The following is a 22,296-nucleotide window of genomic DNA, read 5'->3' as shown; positions in this document are numbered from 1 at the left end:
TAATAGTATCAATCGCTTATACGAGTACTGGGAATAAATAAGGCGCAACTGCGTTTCTCTGTGAATACAAAAGAAACAACATTTAAAGCCTATATTCTAGGTTTTATAAAGTAAAATAATATAAAGAAAAAATTAAAACATCTTACATATATTATGTCAAGTGATAAATTAAACATCGTCGATCAGACGGCAAAGAAGAAAAATAAAATATAAAAAGAGTTTGTATAGGAAAATATATTATGTTTTCCTATGTTTTCCTTACATATATTATTACCTATTTGTTTAAAATGGTAAAATACTTCCAATAAACGGAAATTCATTTCATTACTAACAACGATCTAGCTTCCTCTATATATTTATGTATTGTCTTTGACACATAAAAACAAAATAAAGACTTAAAGGTCTCGTTACCAGGCCATAAAATTAAAAAAAAAAAAGCAAAATAAAGAAACTACCGAAACATTCTTAAAATACCGGCACTACCGGAACTTTCGGTAGTAGGCCAATAAAAAAGCAGTTTTAATCGAATAAGTATTCTTTAATAACTAGTAAAAACTAAAATTTGTATTTGTTATTTATATTTTCATATTTTAATTATTTTTTGTAAAGTTTATGTTCACCGAAATTGTCACGTATTTTAAATAGATTGTAATTTATAAGACTTGTAGATGCTTGGAGGCGTATTATTTTCATCATGCATATAAATCAGTTTTTGAAGTTATACTTCTTTAGGCGCGTTATGAAAAATTGATGAGAGTGAAATTTTACGATGCGCGCGCACCGTGACACAAAGTTGTCAGTGTGATTATAGAGTGCGCGAGCGAGATGGGAATAAGACAATCTACAAGTAAAAAGAAATAGAATTTTGAATGACCATAATAACCCTTGTAAGTACCTTTTAAACAAATAAAGGAGTTTTAATTATTTTATCAAAGAAATTTAGCAATGCTTTTTCACAAAGACCTATTGTTACTTAGTTCAAAGGTTATGAAACATACCTTAACATTACGTGGGGTACGTAAATTGGAGCTGTTTTATGGTGGCGATTCGAGTTTACTTTATTTTATTATCAATCTATAAGAACAAACCTTCCAACGCCCGAACCTATCTCAGTCCATTTTTGACCATCTGAGTAGATAGTAATCTTAATCCAAATGTTGTAAAATGTGTGCCAAAACCCATCGACGGATTCTAATAGCCATCTGTCGATACAAACTATCCATGGGAGGTCGTATCGGTGTCTGTGGATAGACCTTTGTATGAAAATGACAGTTGACGAAAGCTCGATTCCAACAGTTAATTATTTTAACAGATTTTAACTCACACCAGTTTTTAAATAATTAAAAAAAACGGTTTGTTATGTTTTAAACATACACATGTATATTTTAATTTTTAATGTTATTTTTACGGTTTTATTTACTTTATTTGGAAAAATGGATTGTTTGGTTATTGGGATGCAGATCCACTGTCTCGGTCTGATCTCAGATTATTTTCAATCTGAGATTATGGATCAATTATTTGGTTCGGGCGTAAGCCTGCTTTTATATAGTTTTTACTTTATTATTGAATTAATAAGTTACTCCATATCCATTTATCATATTATATCTATTTAAAATGTTGATCAATAGTAGGTATCTGTTGAGATTGGCATTCAAAAGAAAGAGCGTGGTGTAAAAATAATATAAAAGTTTATTTATTTAATCTTAATACGTATATATCTTGGGGTCGATGCCCTTGCCGGCCATTTTGTCGTCGATCCAGTTGCGAAGGTTGGCCACATCCACATAGACACCTGGAGTTCCATCCTGACCACATCCAATGCCCCACGCGACTATACCGCTCTGCATGTATCGGTCTTTCTCGTACTGGAATAAATAAAGTGCAGTCTTTAAAAATCTGAATAGTAAACAGCTAGTTGTGAACAGTTCTGCCAGGGTCACGCAATCGGGATATTTAGTTGCTAATATTGCAGTTGACAATTCAGAATTAATTAGAGGATAGATTCCAGACAACAACAAAGAAAACAAATGCCAATTTGACCAAAGTTTGTACTATGTCTGTTTTCTTTCTGAAATATAGTGCTACAATACGAATTATAAGTTCTTTTATGGTGAATATATAGGTACATTAATCCACTAATAAACTTTTACTTTGTCATAAATTGGACAAAGATGCTAGAATGAAGTGTCAAAATAACACAAAACGCGCCAACTGTTTGCGGCCACAGATAAGTAGAATTATAATATAGGTAATAGACTATCAATGTAACGTATTAAATGTGCGTTTTCCAATTACAGAGCATTTTGCGACTCAGTGCCGCACAATGCCGCATAATGCTGAAGCTTAATTGGAACGTGAATTAGTTTTCAAATGCATCAGTAGAGTGCGCTAAGTCAGTGTTGTAAAAAAAATGTTGAATTTGTATGAATTGAGTTAGCAACCTCATTAATGTATAAATAATGTGGTAAACAATAATAATTGGTTGAAAACTTTTTACGCTTATTTTAATCATCAAATTATTTCATTAACATTTTTTTTATTGAAATAATAGAAAACCTTTAAAGAATATAAGGTTTTAACAAGCTAAATTAACAGTAAAATATTTAGTTTCATGTAAGAAGTTTACATCATTTACGTTTTGAGTAATATTTTTTAATGACTTCTAAAAAAATTATATACTTTTTCAAAACCATTGCAATTTTTTCTTAAGTATAATCCTGTAAAATAAATTTGTTTACAGATCCGAATTTTAAAATAAAATTGTATTCATATTTTAAATGTGGAATATAAAAAAGTAACTATTTATCATCCATACTAATATTTTTTTTTTTAGCAGTTTGAAATAACTTTAATTATTTTCAAAATCTACGACGAAACGAAAGCCTTACAAATTTTTCAACAATAAATAATATTTACTAACGAAAATTTCGATAAATGCCAACTTAAAGAAAAATACTGGTCTATTTTCTGTCACTGTGTTGGTATTGTTTGCGAGAAGCTCGGAAGAGCATTCGTTTTGAGAGTGCTCAATTGTGCGAAGCGTTGCTGTAGTTGGAACACTCGACGTTGAGCATTATGCCGCATAATGCGCTCTAGTGCTGTAATTGGAAAACGCATAATAGCGCCATAAGCGCAAGAAGTCCACAGATAAGTCACATGCCGTAGATACAAAAAATTACACATAAAAGAACGCGGCAATTGCGTACGGCCATAGATAAGTAGAATTATAATATAGACTATCAATGTAACGTATTAATCGCACCATAAGCGCGAGAAGACCAAAGATAAGTCACATGCCGTAGATACAAAAAATTACATATAAAAGAACGCGCCAATTGCGTACGGCCATAGATAAGTAGAATTATAATTATAGACTATCAATGTAACGTATTAATCGCACCATAAGCGCGAGAAGACCAAAGATAAGTCACATGCCGTAGATACAAAAAATTACATATAAAAGAACGCGCCAATTGCGTACGGCCATAGATAAGTAGAATTATAATATAGATTATAGACTATCAATGTAACGTATTAATTGCGCTATAAGCGCAAGAAGACCAAAGATAAGTCACATGCCGTAGATACAAAAAATTACATATAAAAGAACGCGCCAATTGCGTACGGCCATAGATAAGTAGAATTATAATATAGATTATAGACTATCAATGTAACGTATTAATCGCACCATAAGCGCAAGAAGACCACAGACAAGTTATATGCCGTAGCTAAAAAAAATTACATACAAAAGCCCTTAACAATGTAACTATTTATAATTGAAATTAATAAACGTTGCCTTACCGGTACAGGGCAAACGAGTGGCGATCCTCCGTCTCCCTTACAAGTATCCTGTCCATTCGATCCACCAGCACACATGAAGGATGAGTGAAGCTCAAAGAAATGACCGAGACGCGTATTACGTAGCGCAGTTTGACATTGACGCCTATCTACCACTGGAACTTCCACCTGTGAAAATTGTATTTTTAAAGTGAAACTTTTATTACATCGTCTCAAACTTTTTCGTCTGTGTGTTGCATGTCGCGTGACGGTCGGCCGCGGAGTAGGGATAAAGTGAAAGGCGCTCGTCATAGCCGCCAAGGCCAATATGGCGGCGCCTATAGTTCGCAGTACCAAGTATAGACTATTATTTAATTATTGTATATAATCTAAATAATTGTTAAGTATTTTGTATCGTACTCTCTAAGACACAGAGTTCAATATAAATATTAGTTGGAGACTTAGTCTACTTTTATTATTTCCCAGTATCATTCAGATTTTCCAAGTATAAAATTAAGATTGATAAAGCGATTTTTATACCCTAAATGGAATATTATTCCAAAATTTTTTAATTAAATGTCTATAATGTTAAAAAAAGTTTCACTTTTACCGTGGTTTCATAAAACCACACAATCCATTTTCTTCATTAAATAAGAACCTGGGTACAACATTGGCAGAAGGCTACATGATGATGCTGGTAACTTTATAGGGTTGTCTCTCTCCCTAAAATATGGCGAGGAGGCCGATGGCTGGCCATGCGTCATACTCGTGAACGGGTGCTACTTGTGGTGACTGGTCGTACTTGAATTCGTGTATGCGATGTTAGTTATTTCGACTATGTTTTGCGTGTTGTTCCCACTAGAATGTAAGTGCGTGCTCTTATTTCACCATGCCTCCTGCTGATAGAGGACAAGTCTTTGTTTTTAATTTATGTTTATTATTAATTACTTAAGATGTCATGTGGAACACGGTGTAATGGTTGCAGCTCCTTACAAACGTTGTGTAAAAAAACCATGGTGATTAAAAAAGAGTGACGCAGAGTTCATTGCCAGTTCTTCTCTTGCGTTCTCGCCCTTGATTTGAGAACTGGCACTAAATGCTAAAAAGCAATTCATATGGCCGATTTACATTATCTTAGTGTTTAGGAGAGTGCTTTAGTACAACTTGAAAGGCAAGTTCTTTAGCGTAGCGTTTACATGTTTCAACTAAAGTACTATCCTAAAGCACTCTCCTAAACACTAAGATAATGTAAATCGGCCTATATACATTTCTTTTTTTTGACGTTCATAAGTGTACATTATGTTAGTAGTCAAAATCATTTATTATATAAATAAATGATTTTGACTTTTTTTTACCTTTTTCAAAATAACTTGGTAGCGCCCCTCTTTACCGAATTTGTCCTTTCCCCACCCAGACGCTAGGCATTGAGCTCCCGCTGGTGTACGTTCTTTTGGTGGTGGTAGGCACACGATGCCAACGTTCAGTGCATACTCCATAGGAGATGAGAGGAATAGAAGAGCAATGTCGTAGAAGAGATTGTCTGAAAATAGTTATTTATTTTAAAATGTGTTAAGCTTGCCCCACGGAGTAAATTGGCTGATGTGAATGATCCTTGCTAGGCCAAGGTCTATTCCACATTCGTGGCCATAGAGGTCCGTGATTTCAAATGCTGATCGCGTGGTGCTATGCTGTTACCGTGTCCTGCCTCGGGCGATTGTTGGTGGCGTCGTGGGGTTTTAGTGGGTATGCACAGCAGCGAGTCCCACATAACCCTTTTATTAAGATGCAACCGTGCCTCAGGATGCGTGACGCATTTTCCCACGAAAAAAGAAAAAAAGGCCCCATGGGGAATATGGAACATAACATACAGGTATCACTTATTAAATTTGAATCGGTAGACATCCCTACTCATCGTCAAAGAAGACAGAGGGTGTAGGTCGAGAGAAAAAGCTGGCGTAAAAATTCTCGTTACTTTTTTAAAATAGCAAATCATCAAACAACACTTATTTTAAAACAAATATCGCAAATTAATTAGAAGTAGCCTGTCTAGCACTAGTCCCAGGCCCTTTTATCAACTAGATAATCGTTAACTTTATAGTAAGCCTTTTTACACAGCTTTTCTTTAATACATTTATTAAAAGGCAGTTATAGAAGAGCCTCTAGGATTTTATTAAAAAAGAGTATCTCTTTTCCCAAAAAAGAATTACTAACTATAGATAGTCTAGTACGGGGAAATTGCAGCCTGCGTTTGTTCAGAGTATTAACATTGTGCGTATGTTCTATTCTAGTAAACTTATCACTATTTTACACGCTTTATATTAGCTTCACCTGTATGTATGTATGTATGTAACCGACTCCTTCGGAATCGATTTTGACCCACTTTTAACGGACAGATTTAATTCAAACTTTGCGCACCTGTCAAAGATCGACGACAATGCAATAATCCAAAAAATAAAATAAAAAAATTTAACTAAAAAATAAATAATAGTTTAAAAAAACTAGAACACACGCTTTATATAGAAAAATAAACTAAATAAATATAGTTAAAAAAAACTAAAAAACACGCTTTTAAAGCACATCAAACTAAAAAGTGAAAAATAAATATAGTTTAAAAAAAACTAAAAAACACGCTTTTAAAGCGTGCACATCAAACTAAAAGCGTGTTTTTTAGTTTTTTTAAACTATATTTATTATTTGTAAACATACATAATATTTTCATAAATATATTGCGAGTGGAAGTATATTAATTTCCTTGAATATAACTAACATTAGACTCCTATATAAATAACATTAGACTCACTCTTATTAAAGTCCTTGTGAATAACGATTTCAGAGACATCTCTGTCTTGGTAAGGGTAAATCTCCTTCGTGGTCTGGGTATCCCATTCCCCAGCTCTCACTCTAAATGCTCTTGAGGCGGCTACATAGTGCGCTGCTGTCATAACGACACCTGGATGGATGAGGGAACCTCCCCCAACGTAGACGTTCAGCTTTCTTCCTTCTGGATCCTCTGCATTCACTGGCTCGATCCTAGGATCAATATATTCAGAGCTGGGTGTAAGATTATGTAGTGCTCTTGGAATTGGTGGCAACGATGCATGTCGTCATGCTATTTATTTTGATCATTAAAACTTAATTCAACTTAAAAGAGAAAAGATAAAAGATTTACTTGGCGCCTGTTAGTCATTTTATGATTTTGCATTCTAATAAACAATAAACTATAAGCTCCCACCTTTTCTGAATGCCAAATCATAAAATGACTGCTTCACGACTGATTTGAGAGCAACCGCCGATGCGAAAACCGCTGTGTGAATTCGAAAAGTGAGTTACAGAATCGCAAGGCTGAGCTGGTGCTTTCCTCGCTCAACGAATAAATATCGCAATATAGCGAAGAATGCCAACATTAAAGGTACACTGCCATAGACAGGGACCAAACTTTTTAAATTTGTTTTAAATTATCTAATTTTTAATTATTATTATTACTATGGAGTTTAAGAATACAGTAAATACTGTATATTTGTGTGTAAATTAAACAAAAATTGTAGAAATAAAAAAAATAAAAGTCTTATCAAAGACTTAAGATGACATTCTCAGCCCTTGAATTAGAATGCCCAAATTGTATAAACTGCTGCATATTCGTGATTTCTAACTAATACGAGCTGTGTTGGCCTAGTGGTATTAGCGTGTGACTCTCATCCCTGAGGTCATAGGTTCGATCCCCGGCTGTGCACCAATGGACTTTCATTCTATGTGCGCATTTAGCATTCGCTCCAAGGGCAAAAACATGAGGAAACCGGCTGGCCCAGACCCTAAAAGTCGACGGCGTGTGTCAGGCAATGGAGGCTGATCACCTACTTGCCTATTAGATTGACAATCATGAAACAGATACAGAAATTGAGGCCCAGACTTAAAAAGATTGTAGCGCCACTGATTTATTTTCATTTTATTGAAAAGAAAACACTATATTGTTTGTATCCTATGTATGTATGTATTTTACTGGACATTTATTAAAAGTAATGAATTCTTGTCAGCGCACAATATTTATATGATCTAACAGCTAGAATCCTAGGGCAAGAATAGAAAGATGAAAATGAAGAACTTAAACTAACGAAATACCCAAAGAAATTAACTATAATTGAATACTTGATCCAGTATATTATGTTTTTATATATTTATAAATAAATAACTAGCATTGTCAATAGTATGAAACCTATTATTTCTAACGTTCACTACTACATTCCCATGCAAACATGCCCGTGCAAAGTGCAAAATCTCCCCGAAAATAGGGAAATATTCTTACTTGAGGATGGCAACCATCCATGGGAATTCCCCGAACTTCGCCTCGCCATCTTTGTCACCTGTGATTCGGAATCCAACGCCATCTGGATTACGCCAACCGCAACCTTCACGCTATAAGAATATTCAATTTAATTAAAACCTTACAAAATATAGTCTGTACGGTAAAAGAACCGTCTTCATACGAAGTAAATATGTACTTCTTATTCTTACGTCATTTCATTTATTCACAAAATTTATATATTTTAATTATACCATATTAGGTATCAAGATTATTGTCAAACTATAATTATGAATAGTTTTGGAAAATTAACACAATTGACCTCTTATCCGAAAACGATTTTCTTTCTCACATACTATCTTAATATATATAAATTACGCGTCACGTTGTTTGTCCGCTATGGACTCCTAGTATTGTTTTTTTTTTTATAAAATAGGGGGGCAAACGAGCTTGCGGGACGACCAAAAAGGGCAGTCTGCGCAGCCCATAGACACCCATTTTTAGTGGGTGCGTTTTAGATTAAGTTTGGAGATTCTATCATTTTTTAAATAATATTTTGCTATCCACTTCTTGCACTGTACTCATCATATTTCTTTTTTAGTTTTTCTTCACTAGGGTTGCCTGGAAGAGATCGCTTGTTAGCGATAAGGCCGCGCGTTACATCCCTTATAATTTTTATGTATTATGTTATTTGTTTTTCTGTAAACGTAACAAACTGGTAATAAATACATATATTAATGTGCATTCTGTTTCATGTGTTTAACATGATGCGGATATTTTACTTGATTACATATTATTGTTATATTATATTAATTAACTATTAATTACTTAAGATGTCATGTGGAACTTGGTGTAATTGCAGCTCCTTACAATCATTGTGTAAAACAAAAAACTTGGCGATTAAAAAGAGTGGCGGATAGTTTATTGCCAGTTCTTCTCTTCCGATCTACGCCCTTGATTTGACTGGCAGTAAATGTAAAATTAGAAGCATTTAATATGTATTTCTTTTTTGACGTTCATAAGTGTACATTGTGTTACCTATATGAATAAATTATTTCATTTGACATAATAAACACCTAGTTCTGACGACAGCTCATCTCCATTGATAGACTGTACCCATGTTGCAATATTCTTTGCGCAAGTGATTCTTTGAGCAAGTTTCAAAGACACAGCACTAAGTATGAGCCCCGAATGTCAAGAACGTAGCATCAGCGTAGCGTAGTCAGACCGCAGCCCTGCGATTCTGTAACTCACTTTTCGAACTCACGCAGCGGTTTTCGCATCGGCGGTCGCTCTCAAATCAGTCGTGAAGCAGTCATTTTATGATTTGGCATTCTAATAAACAATAATCTACAAGCTCGCACCTTTTCAGAATGCCAAATCATAAAATAACTGCTTCACGACTCATTTGAGAGCGACCGCCGATGCGAAAACCGCTGTGTGAGTTCGAAAAGTGAGTTACAGAATCGCAGGGCAGTACTTAATTGTTTTTCAATGAGTTATACGTTACCGGTGGGTCAACGGGTGGTGCCGGGGTTATTGGGTCTTCGGGTTTCCTGGTGTCGGGCAATGAACAGCACACGTCAAGGTATGATGGACATGGACCGTCTTGGACTCTGGAAATATACAGTCATTGCTATTGGTGAAGACAACCGACAGATTAAGATGACGGTTTTTTTGCGTGTTTTGCGAATTCACGCACATTAAAAAAACGTGTGTATACTTATGTACACTAGACTGATTCAAAATATTTTTTTTATCTAATCTTATATATCTAAAAAGCTTCTTTGTTAGACAAAAAACCTCCTAAAAATGAGCTTGATATCTTGAAAATTGAGCTGGCGCATGGGAGGGTCCCCTTTCCCATTTAAAATGCATTGAAAAAAAAAACTTTTTCTTTTTTTCATTGTAAATCGTCGAAAAATTTTTTTTTTCAAATTTCTCTTTTTGATTTCTTGTAGGAAATTAAATTCTCTACAAAAAAGGAAAAACGAAAATTAAAATAAATTTACTAATCAGGTAATAAAAAAGAATGTTGTTTTATTTAATAGAAAAATTTAAACGCACTGTTTTGACTTTTTATAATTTTAGTTTTTTAAAGCCCTGTAACTTTTTTCCTATGCATTATAGCGAAAAAATGAATGGGACCTGAAAATGAAAATGAAAATTTCGACGATTTGTAATGAAAATAAAGAAAAAAGTTTATTTTTTTATTTTTTTTATCACATTGGAACTGGTTTTCTCGTATAGAAATCATTATTTTAAATTAAATAATAATTTATTCAATTAAATTATTATTTCTCCTGTATCTTATGTTCCATAATAAACATTTTCATGTTTAACAACTTTATCAGATACATGGAAAGCGCGAATTCACGGCGCACTTTAAGTTTTTTTTTTTATAGAATAGGGGGCAAACGGGCAGGAGGCTCACCTGATGTTAAGTGATACCGCCGCCCATGGACACTCTCAATGCCAGAGGGCTCGCGAGTGCGTTGCCGGCCTTTCAAGTAGTAGTTGTAGTTTGGGCTTTTAACAAATGGGAAGTAAAAAAAACTATATAGCAGTGTTGGCTGGTGGGTTGAGCGTGTCTCTCATCCCTGAGGTCGTAGGTTCGATCCCCGACTGTGCACCAATGGACTTTCTATGTGCGTATTTAACATTCGCTCGAACGGTGAAGGAAAACATCGTGAGGAAACCGGCTTGCCTTAGACCCAAAAAACGTCGTACGTCAGGCACAGAAGGTTGATCACCAACTTGTCTATTAGATAAACAAATGATCATCAAACAGATACAGAAATCTGAGGCCCTGACCTAAAAAACTTACCGGATATCAATGATGCCCACTCCGTCAGTAATCACAGAATTGTTCGCATTACACAGGTAATAACGGACACACTCGCCTGGTGATGAATCGTCCATCTTACATGACACGGGTTTGTCGGTCGCAGCTGCAATTGACAAGAAAACATCTATACTCTGATTTTTTTTTATGGCTCTGGCACGATTTGTGCGTTAGGCAGCGTCAAGTATAGGATTTTTTATAATTCGTGCTTGTCTTTAGAAATTCGACCGTGTCCTCCATGTACGGTTTAGGCACTCGCCCGGTACCGCACAACCCTCCCAAAGGCCGAGAACAAATTTAAATTAAATTAAAACTTGCTCTCGAACCGGGAATCGAACCCGGTACCCCTCACCTAGCTGCTACTTAATAAGACCGCTAGGCTAGGCCCCCCTGATTTTTAATTCCGTAGAATTCTCACATCTCATAAGTGTTGCTACAAAAAAAAGTTCTTCACCGAAAAAGGGACAAATTTGACTTATACAAAAAAAAAAACCAACGTATTTTTTATGTTTTACCAACAAAAAGGTAAATCTGAATATTTACTATTAAGTGACCTAATACAAAAATAACAAATATTTCAATGTCACGAACAATATATCGACTTAACTTTAATTACTTTATTTTATTGATTAGCTGGCATCATTGCCTTTTAATTCCAGGTGTAGTAAACCTTTAAAAACAAAATGTTATCATTACTTATGTGTTTTTAGAGGTTACGTTGCCGGCCTTTGAGGGAGGGGTACATTCTAACTTTGGACAGTTGGAGGTCGTATCTTCCAGGGAAGACCCAATTAAATATAGAAATCAGCCGTTAGAGGTCTGGAGGCAACAAAGGAGTGGAGCCCAAATTATTTTCCAAGTAAATTTAAAAAAAAAACAGTATAGCTTTTCAATCAATAATTGATTCCAAAACCAAGTATTCTTTTAGTATTTAACAAACATACAAAAATATATCAAAATAAAAGTTTTATTTTAATGTAATTGGAGGCAAACGGGTAGGAGGCTCACCTGATGATATGATACCTCCGTCCATCGCTAGAAGGCTCGCAAATGCGTTGCCGGCCTTTCGACTTACCAATGTTTGTAACTTAACGTAACTTTGTTTACTAATATACTAGTCGGAATTTAAAACATTTTTTCCAAAGTCTCTATCGTGGAATCCTCCTCCCCCCTACCACCTCCGGTCCTGGTCATTGGCAATATAGCAGAGGGCTGGGGAATTTAAGGTACTTATGCCCTTGCTTACCTGGTTGGGTCACGGGTGGTACAATGGTTGACGGCGTGTTCGGGGTTGGACCGGCAGTGGGCTCGCCGAATATTTGCTTGATGACCGCATCCAAGTCTCCAGACTTACTGTCCTGGCAATGTGCCAGGGACAGGACAGCGATAAGTACTAGTAATTTGTTCATCTGAAATTGAATAGACCATATATTAATACCTTCGCGGAAGTATTTTATACATTTTAGGCTAATCCAATGGCATGATAGGAGTATGCAAAAAGGAGCGCTCGATTCTTCAATTGAAACAAAAAGACAAAGTAAATAAATAATAGTTTAAAAAATAAATAAAAAAAACATCAAACTGATGTGCTTTGAAAGCGTGTTTTTTAGTTTTTTTAAACTATTATTTATTTTTTATATTTTTTATTTTTTTTCGGATTATTGCATTGTCATCGATCTTTGACAGGTGCGCAAAGTTTGAATTAAATCTGTGAGTTAAAAGCGTGTTTTTTATTTTTTTTTAACTATTATTTATTTTTGATTTTTTAGTTATATTTTTTTCATTTTTTTTTCGGATTATTGCATTGTCATCGATCTTTGACAGGTGCGCAAAGTTTGAATTAAATCTGTCCGTTGAAAGTGGCTCAAAATCGAGTCCGAAGGAGTCGGTTACATACATACATACAGGTGAAGCTAATATAAAGCGTGTAAAAAAGTTACATATATCTACAAAAAGGCTAAAATGGAAATGGGCCGGTCACATTGGCCGCATTAAATGGCAGATGGGTCAAAAAGACCCTTACTTGGAAGGGCCCATTGGGAAGAAGAAAGAGAGGATGCCCACCAACGACTTGGGAAGATGAAATAAAAGGGATAGCGGGAAAAAACTGGAAAATTGTCGCAACAAATGGAAGAATCTGGAGGCCTACACTCCGTCGGAGGTCGAGTACTAGTGTAAAACTTAAAACATGGACTCACTGTTGTTATAGTGTACTCGAATAAAGGCTATTTTTATTTTATTTATTTAAATGTCCATTATGAAAAATAGAATTTTTGCAAGAAAACGGCGTTTGTTTAAATTTTAGCTCAACTAAATTGTTTTAATCAATTATATGTATTTGCGCGATTTACCTCGGTCATCGGATACAAAAGATAGTGTTTATAAGTGACCTTACAACTCATGCAACTTACGAAACAAATTATGTATTCTGTGAGCGCATCCACAAATCAGGTTTATTAAAATTTTGAACGCGTATTCATTCTTTGCGCCCAGCCCTGCGATTCTGTAACTCACTTTTCGAACTCACACAGCGGTTTTCGCATCGGCGGTCGCTCTAAAATCAGTCGTGAAGCAGTCATTTTATGATAAAAATATAACCCGCATAAATATTTAATGACAAACTAAATTGTTAAAGACTCTGGAAGGAACTAGCGTTTAAGATACAGGCTAGGCCTAGTTTAATCGCTAGTGCACATAGAATTATTTTGCGTACGAGGTTGACCAAAATTAATAGTGAAAAACAACGCTTCGTTGCATGTTCGTTGCATATTGTATGTTTATAACCTTTAGAATGTAAGTACCAAATGTTTTTCGTCAAATAAAGTGATTTTTATTTTATTTTATTTTATGATTCTGAAAAGGTGGCAGCTTGTAGTTTATTGTTTATTAGATGCGATTCTGTAACTCATTACAGAATCGCAGGGCTGGTCGTTTCCTTCGTGGTCTCGATCGCTCGTTCTCTTACACTTCCTCACTATTCTTTATCAACAAAGAAATAGATTAAAAGGTTCTTCTTTATCAAAATTACTTTTCATTCGGTCAGTTGATAAAAAATATCGGAATATGTAATAATTTGTTCTGTTTCTTAATTAATTTCGAACCATTTCACTGTGTTTTATTTCTTTTTCAATTATTAATGCAAAAATCATCGATTTTTTTTTATAGAACGGGGTCACAAACGGGCAGGAGGCTCATCTGATGTTAAGTGATACCGCCACCCATGGACACTCTCAATACCAGAGGGCTCGCGAGTGCGTTGCCGGCCTTTTAAGAATTGGTACGCTCTTTTCTTGAAGGACCCTAAGTCGAATTGGTTCGGAAATACTTCAGTGGGCAGCTGATTCCACAAAGTGGCGGTGCGCAGCAACTGCCTTGAAAAACGCTCAGTTGTGGAACGGCGGACCTCGAGGTGATACGGGTGGAATCTCGTATTCTGCCTCGACGTCCGATGATGAAACTCAGCTGCAGGTATTAATCCGAACAACTCCTCTTTTATTTTCAAGGATTTTATCCAACATCGATGTTTCGATTATGACATCGATCATCCATAGTCCAGACTTAACGCAAACTATTACTTCCGTATATTTAAATCAATATTTTTGGCACACGACTATATCCACATACTACTACTATATCCATATATTGGCTTTTTTTTTTAAAGACAATTCACACCAATTGACCTTGTCCCATGCTAAGCTGGTGAAGCTTGTGTTATGGGTACTAGGCAACGGATATACATACATACATATAAATACATATTTAAACACCCAAGACCTTACCACAACACCAAATGCTCATCACATCGATGTTCGTCTCAGCCGGGGATCGAACCCGGGACCCATGGCAGTCAGGGGTACTAACCACTAGACCAATGAGTCGTCGATGATGATGTTTCTGATTATTGACACATGGTTCAAGGCAAATATTATGTAAACACTAACAATATGATTCGTTACGTCATTACTATCATTAAAATTTTCCTACTGAGTAACTTTATCATTAGTTTTTTACCTTTAACCTTCACCGGGACATTCCCTAACATTTACAGCGAATTGTTGTGGCCTTCTGACTTCGAAATCCTTCAAATAAGCTGATATTTGTTTGATTGATGCGGTTTTCTATGACTCTTTAGATAAGGTCATAGCAAGGTCTTGATGGTAATTTTGCTTTGCGATTTTTGTTTTTTTTAAACCGATAGAACCCAAAGTTACTGGCGATATACCAGCTTCTAAGATAAAATTGAGAGTCGAGCATTATAGACTGTTTACATCTCTTTCCATCACAGCGTAAATACGATTTGAAAGAGTCGAAAGAGTGCTTTAGTTGGAGTGCATGTCGATTTGTTATAAGAATTACTATTATTTTGATGATGGCGGAGAGTTTATTACCAGTTCGTCTCTTCCGTTCTACGCCCTTGATTTGAGAACTGGCAGTAAATGTAAAATTAGAAGAATTTAATGTATATTTCTTTTTTGACGTTCATAAGTGTACATTGTGTTACCTATATGAATAAACAAAAGTAACAATAGGGTGGCAGGGCTGGGCCACGGGCCCCCAACCCAAGAGATTTTATGTTCTATGGATGAATGTGAAGTCTCCAATACGAATTGGGCTAGCGTGGGCACTACAGACCATTCCCTCTCGCCTACGAGAGGAGGCCTGAAAATCTCCAAGTTAAAATTAGACTGAGTACGTGACTTTTACTGATAGGGCCCCATCAAAAGAATTTGCCACGGGCCCCAGATGATGTTACGTCACTGATGAATACAACAATACAATGAAATTTTATTTAAAACGTTTGAACTAAAAACTACCAATGATTGTAAAGTTATCAAACATGAACTTCCAGTATCATAAGGTTAACGATCTTTTAGATAATTGTATATTTGTCAACAAATTATAATTTAAACTCAGTTTAATTAAGTTATCATTGTTTATTTGTCTATATTCCATTGAAATGTCATCGACAAATTTCATATTAAATGTTATTTTGATTTTTTTTTTTTGTTAATAATTTTTGCATTACTTGTACTATTATACCCTCTGTAGGTGTTTCTTTTTCATTGTTCCACATTAGGGTTGCCTGGAAGAAATCGCTTGTTAGCGATAAGGCCGCCCGTTGCCTTATAACTTTTGTAACCCGTTTTTTATTTTTGTAAATTTTTGATTTTATTTCAAATAAATAAATTTGAACTAAAATCAAATTTTCGTAGTATAAATAACATCTAATTACTCAACAAAAAAACCACGTAATCTAGTTTTTAATCCGCCCAAAAATATTTATTTATCTATTTCTTAACAATTATTCTTATTTTTATTTACAATATACTTTTACACAATACTTATATTATTATTTTTTCAACTAAGTATTATTATTATTAAAAAAAAATTGCGACTGCGGTGCAAACTAGCTGGTCTGGTCTCTGGCAGAATAACCAGAGCTGTGGAACAGTCTGCTCCTCAGCATAATGCTGAGCCAGGGCCAATTATAAAACACAACACACATGCATTACACACTTTATTTTTATTAATATTATTTTGTGTGTTTCTGTGTGTGTGTTTGGTTAGTAATAAATGTTATGTCTATGTCTATATTGCGATACTTAATCGTTGAGGAAAGCACCAGCTTTGGGGTCATCGATATTATCAGTCGCCAACATAAGTCTTTAATTTGCGCCTGCGCACTTGAACCCCACGGCCCAAGAGTCTCTTATATTTGAGCCAATTATTATTTTCCGCCTGATCTGTCGGATCAACTTCTGCTCTTGAAAAATTCTAATCTTTCAAGACATTTTGGATCGTAAATAGAATAAGAAATTTCAGAACTTTAATGAATATAAATGCAAACGTGTAATTATTATTATTTTTTTTTTTAAAGACAAATCACACCAATTGACCGAGTCCCATGCTAAGCTGGTGAAGCTTGTGTTATGGGTACTAGGCAACGGATATACATACATATTATAGATATATAGACATATAAATACATATTTAAACACCCAAGACCTAAGCACAACACCAAATGCTCATCACATCGATGTTCGTCTCAGCTTCGCAGTCAGGGGTACTAACCACTAGACCAATGAGTCGTCAAATTCAAATATTAAAGCTTGTAAATTACGCAACGTTTTATTTATGCTACATATGTGTAGCACACCTAACCGAGCGTAACCTCGTCTGGTCAACCGGACTTGGCAATAACCTTCGCTATTTTTATTACATGTTATATTTGTTTTTTTAGTTCCACACAGATCAAACGATATTTATGGCAGTGCCGGATAAAGCAAGAGCGGGGCCTGTAGCAAATTCTGCCTAGGGGCCCTTGGTTAGGCTTTAGGATTTAAATAGTTCGCCTGTTTTCTCGAAATACTTATAATCGATATTATATAAAAATCTGAAGGGTACAAATAACATGCTAGTCTAAATATGTATATCGATTTTAATTAAATTTTGAATATTAACGTTAAAAAGATAAATACGTACTTATTTTTACGATTATACTTGACGAAGTCGAGTTTATTTTTATGTAGAAGTGAAGCATAGACTAAGCGCTTCGCGTTAAAGGTATGCAAGATATTTGACGCTACTATCTAAATTAATACTTTTTTTATTACGGTCAGACAGGCATCGGATCGCGGGGCCCCTAAGTTCGCGGGGCCCGTAGCATTTGCTACTCTTGCTATATGGCTAATCCGGCACTGATTTATGGCACTTAATACCAGTCTGGGCGTTTAGTGATCCTTTGTTTGTTTATAATTGGTGATCAGCGACTTTTTGGGTCTAAAACAAGCCGGTTTCCTCACATAGTTGCACCTTTAATTTTTCCCAGGGTTCATCAGAGATCAGCGCACATGTCGCATCAGATGTTACCGGCATAATTTTAATTTTTTGTTCGATTCCTAGGTTGCGAAAAGCGCTACCGTTATTTATTTATTTATAGAAAATCGACAGTAGTAATCTTAATGTATGGACAAATACTAGAACACTGACAAATCTAACCTTAATTTTTATAATGTTAACTAAACAAATATTGTATGGATTAATTAATAAAGCTTTAATCATAATAAAAATAAGATTTACACTATATATTATGATACAGTAAATATTGCACACAAAAGTTGGTGTCAATATTTTAGACACAGGATATATTTACCGTAAAAATAATATTTCAAAGAATTTATTTAATTCATAACACACATATATACACTCTTAACCTTCGTAGTAATAATAATTATTAAAAATGGATATATATACGTAGAAAATTAAATTTGTAAAAAGTTTGGACCTTGTGGCAGTGTAATGCTAGCATATGGTATTGCGATACTTATTCGTTGAGTGAAAGCAGTCTGTTTGACCACAGTGCCAACTTAAATCTTTAATTACAGCCTTGCGATTCTGTAACTCACTTTTGGAACTCACACAGCGGTTTTCACAGCGGCGGACGCGCTCAAATCAGTCGTAAAGCAGTAATTTTATGATTTGGCATTCTGATAAGGAGGGAACTTGTAGTTTATTGTTTGTATTGAGAGTTCGAAAAGTGAGTTACAGAATCGCAAGGCAGATTAAACGTCTTAGATGTCATTCCTACATTTTACGCTTATTTCTGGAAGCACGACAAATCGAATAGTATGTATATGATTCATCTTATATATAAAATTCTCGTGTCACAATGTTAATTAGGTACCATACTCCTCAATTCCGACCGATTTTCATCTAATTATATGCATATTCAGTAGGTCTTAGAATTGGCTACTATCTATCTTTTATATCCCTAAGTGATAAGGGGTGTCCCCAAAATTTTTATTTGTATTTTTTTGACAATTTTTTTGTTTTTATTTTTTTATGATACAGCATACAAAAATACATACAACCCTTAATTTTCACCTCTCTACGATCAACCCCTATTTTTTATTTTAGTATATGTATAGTTATTTTTATTGAACTAAAAAATTGTTTCCTATAAATGTTTCCTACATGGCAAAACAACGTTTGCCCGGTCAGCTAGTCTAAATGTCAGCTATCATAAATAAAATTTTATGTTGGTTTGTGTACGCTTCAAAAACTCAAAAATTTCTGCACCGATCGAGCATGACATTTTAGCATTATATATAATCCGCATAGAGGATTGTTTTTATCTATTTTTAAAAAAAAAAATTTTTTTTTCCACAAGTATTGCAAACTTAAACTTATATGAAATATTTTCATTGTTATGTTTCTCATTTCTCAACCATTCAATCACCATGTGCCATAGCGAAGCGTGGCAGGGAACAGCTAGTTTTACATATTATAATATCTAAACGTTTTACTTTACTAGTTTGAACTTATTAAAAATCTGATGGGATTAAATTAAAAGGCGTGCTGAATTTATAATCTCTATCAAGATTTAAAGAACGAGTTTAGGATGACCTTTTCGTAGGTTAATTGAATTCATTATAGCGATCTACAGGAAAAAAGTGTAAAAAATATTTGCAAACTAGTTTTGTACAGTCGCGAATATGAATAATGTTTCATTTTAACTTTAATAGTTCCCAAGCTCTGGCGACGCTTGTATCATAGGCTCCAGGTTTCAGATTATATGCCTTGACAACCCCAAGTTCAGTTAGCACAAGAATTTAACACACATACACATGTGGAACACATACACAGGGTACACACCCTATTATACTCAAATATCAATTTCGAAATAAGCTATTTGGACAAATATATATTTAAAAGCAAACGGAACTAAAACTAAATAGATAGTTTGAATATACAAGATAGCCTCCATTTTGATTTCGATTAAAATACAGAGCATATTTTGCATATAAAATACTAAAAACTTACTATATAGTAAGTTATTTGTATATGTTAATTGTTAGTTGTATATGTCGTGTATTCTAAATATATTTATATGTGTCGCAGCCAACTAGCTTATTTTGCCGTTCAATCAACAGCCTAGCCTCTTTACTAAACAGCGTAGTTTAACTGGCGGCCTCAAAGATATTGAGCCGTAGCATTTCTTACAACATTTAATAAACTGCCTATTTGTACGATCATGTGACAGAAATAAAAAAGATGAAAATTCTGACAAGAAATTCCTTATTTCATATATTTATAATGTAACTTATTAGTGTTTTGACGCTTACTCTTAGTGTCACTACACACTTCCACACAATTTTTCATTTAAATTAAATAAAACATGATCAAATTGGTTATTTGCCGACGTTTTATTGACATTTTGGAGTCGGTGGCCGAAACTGAAACTACTCGTAAATTGAAATGAACAGGATAGGCAAGTAATGTAACGTAATCGATTCAAGTCATTTGCCTTGCTGTTTAATCAATACCTAATCTTTCAGGCCGCTTGTTAAACGGCGAGGCTAGGCTGTTAATTAAACGGCTTATTATTCTAGTTGGCTGCGACAAATACAATTAATATAAAATTTTCAAAAAATAATACTAAATAAGTATAAGTTTTTTACTAACTATTTAAAAATTCTTTTTCACTTAACAAGATTAGGTAAGATATATTTTACAACGCTTTTTTTATAAATTGATCAGCCCACTACTGGATATCAAACTCTGAATAAGCTTCATTTGTTATATCGTTGTTACGGTATGAGATATGTTGATAAGATGAATTTAGGAACCTAAACTGTGCAACTGGATGCTTTAGTTTATTATAGACGTTATATGATGTTAATTTGATGAAAAACTAACAATTAGATACGTTTTTATGAATTTTTAATTGATTCTTATGAAATATTTGATACTTGTTTTATTTATAACTAGCTGGCCTGGCGAACATCGTACCGCCTAACAGTCGATTCTTTATTGTTTTTAAATACTTATTCTGCTATTCGGGACACCGGTCTAGCTAGTAAGATAAAAAAAAGAAAGTTGATAAGACAACAAATAAATCATGTCAAAAAATAATAATTTATCTTCCCGGAACCCCTCCACTAACACTTGAACTTTATGGTATGGTATTAAAGTTCAAATTGACTTTTAAGTATTATTACAAATATTATGTATGGGAATATAGAAAAGTGTTGTTTTAAGACTTTTTTTACTCGATTTTTTTAATTTTTCTCTCCGTAAGAACCATCCTCGTACTTCAAGGAATTTTATAAAAAAAGAATTGGCCAAATTGGTCCAGGCGTTGTTGAGTTATGCGTTTACCAACACATTTTGCGATTCATTTTTATATTATAGATATGAAGATTGTATAGTGCCTTGATCGCTCAAGGATTAAGTAACGAAACAGCGAGGGAATGCAAGCGTTAAAAAACACTGCCAGGCAAAAAACTTTTTAAATTTGTTTTAATTTTCTGTTCATTAATTTTTAATTGTTATATATTAGCGGACCGGGCGAACTTCGTGCTAACTTTAGTTCAACTAACTTTAGGATTTCATTAAGGTAATAATTTTTTTTTGCAAATATGAAATGTTTTATTGACAGTTTTACACATTAGAGCTCTTCTCTCTAGCGCCAATATTGCGATACTGCATGTTTAAACACTTTCTGATATCCAACATTTTTTGTTTTGTTATCCGTCGCAAGAACAAAGTGGTAGGTTTCTTTTATATGCGTATTTTTGTCACCAGATGGCACTTATTGCATTCGTTAATTTAATTTATTTTTATTTGATAACTTATCCGATATTACTTATTCTGCTATTCGGAGCGGAGAAGAATCTACCAAAAAAGAGATAACTAACATCGGTCCAGCCGATCTTGAGTTATAAGTGGTGTAACTAACACTTTGTTTTATCTATTTATAGATATGTTGGTTAAAAATCAGTAAATAATATTTGTACGGTGTAAATAAAGATATATATGAATAATATAATAAAAAACATACCGTCAACGCAATCACAGATTTAAATTCACCTTGAACACACAAACATTACGTCCAAACAGAACCGCGGTCACTTGTGTTTTAACTTGAGATTTTCCTCATCGCACAAGGCTGGTATTTGTGACATTAAGAACATCCATTTTGTAATAATGCATATTAACATGCCAATAAACTTATTGATTTTGCGTTCTTACAATATTTCTAGCTAAATAAAACAAATAATTCAAAGGCGCTACAACCTTTTAGCCCGTCACAGACTTAGCTATAATATATATTAATATTTTTATGGCTAGGCATATTACTATATATTTTCTATACTAATTTTCGCGAGACCGCACACTCAGCTATAATAATGGGTGTTTTTTTTAGAGGTATAGAACTTTAAATTGCAATAAAACAACGATGGATTATTGGACTGTCATGATTTTTTTTTTATTTGAAAGATAATCTTGTGGCAATACATTTTAAATATGATTTCTGGCATATGACTGCCACGGCTGGCTCGGATATAGTCCAATCTGGACGTCCAATTTTCGA

General features: G+C 34.3%; 1 protein-coding gene across 2 annotated transcripts; it reads right to left on the bottom strand.

Annotated features, from left to right (window-relative positions):
• Window positions 1-1,671: 1,671 nt before the first annotated feature.
• Window positions 1,672-21,912, bottom strand: LOC125058297 (phenoloxidase-activating factor 2-like). 2 transcript variants are annotated; one of them, XM_047662352.1, is made up of 9 exons: window positions 21,763-21,912; window positions 12,166-12,328; window positions 10,902-11,025; window positions 9,585-9,690; window positions 8,078-8,187; window positions 6,578-6,828; window positions 5,133-5,317; window positions 3,802-3,966; window positions 1,672-1,865 (listed from the first exon to the last, which is right to left on the bottom strand). In XM_047662352.1, exons 2-9 carry the CDS (start codon window positions 12,326-12,328, stop codon window positions 1,704-1,706), a joined length of 1,266 nt encoding a protein of 421 aa, XP_047518308.1. In that variant the 5' UTR covers window positions 21,763-21,912; the 3' UTR covers window positions 1,672-1,703. The 2 variants fall into 2 exon arrangements, with proteins under 2 accessions (XP_047518308.1, XP_047518309.1); XM_047662353.1 differs by having other exon boundaries at window positions 6,578-6,807.
• Between the last annotated feature and the right edge of the window lie 384 nt (window positions 21,913-22,296).

Source organism: Pieris napi, chromosome 18, assembly GCF_905475465.1.
Source record: "Pieris napi chromosome 18, ilPieNapi1.2, whole genome shotgun sequence".
NCBI classification, from domain to species: Eukaryota; Metazoa; Arthropoda; class Insecta; order Lepidoptera; family Pieridae; genus Pieris; species Pieris napi.
This window is presented reverse-complemented; position numbering and strand designations above follow the sequence as displayed.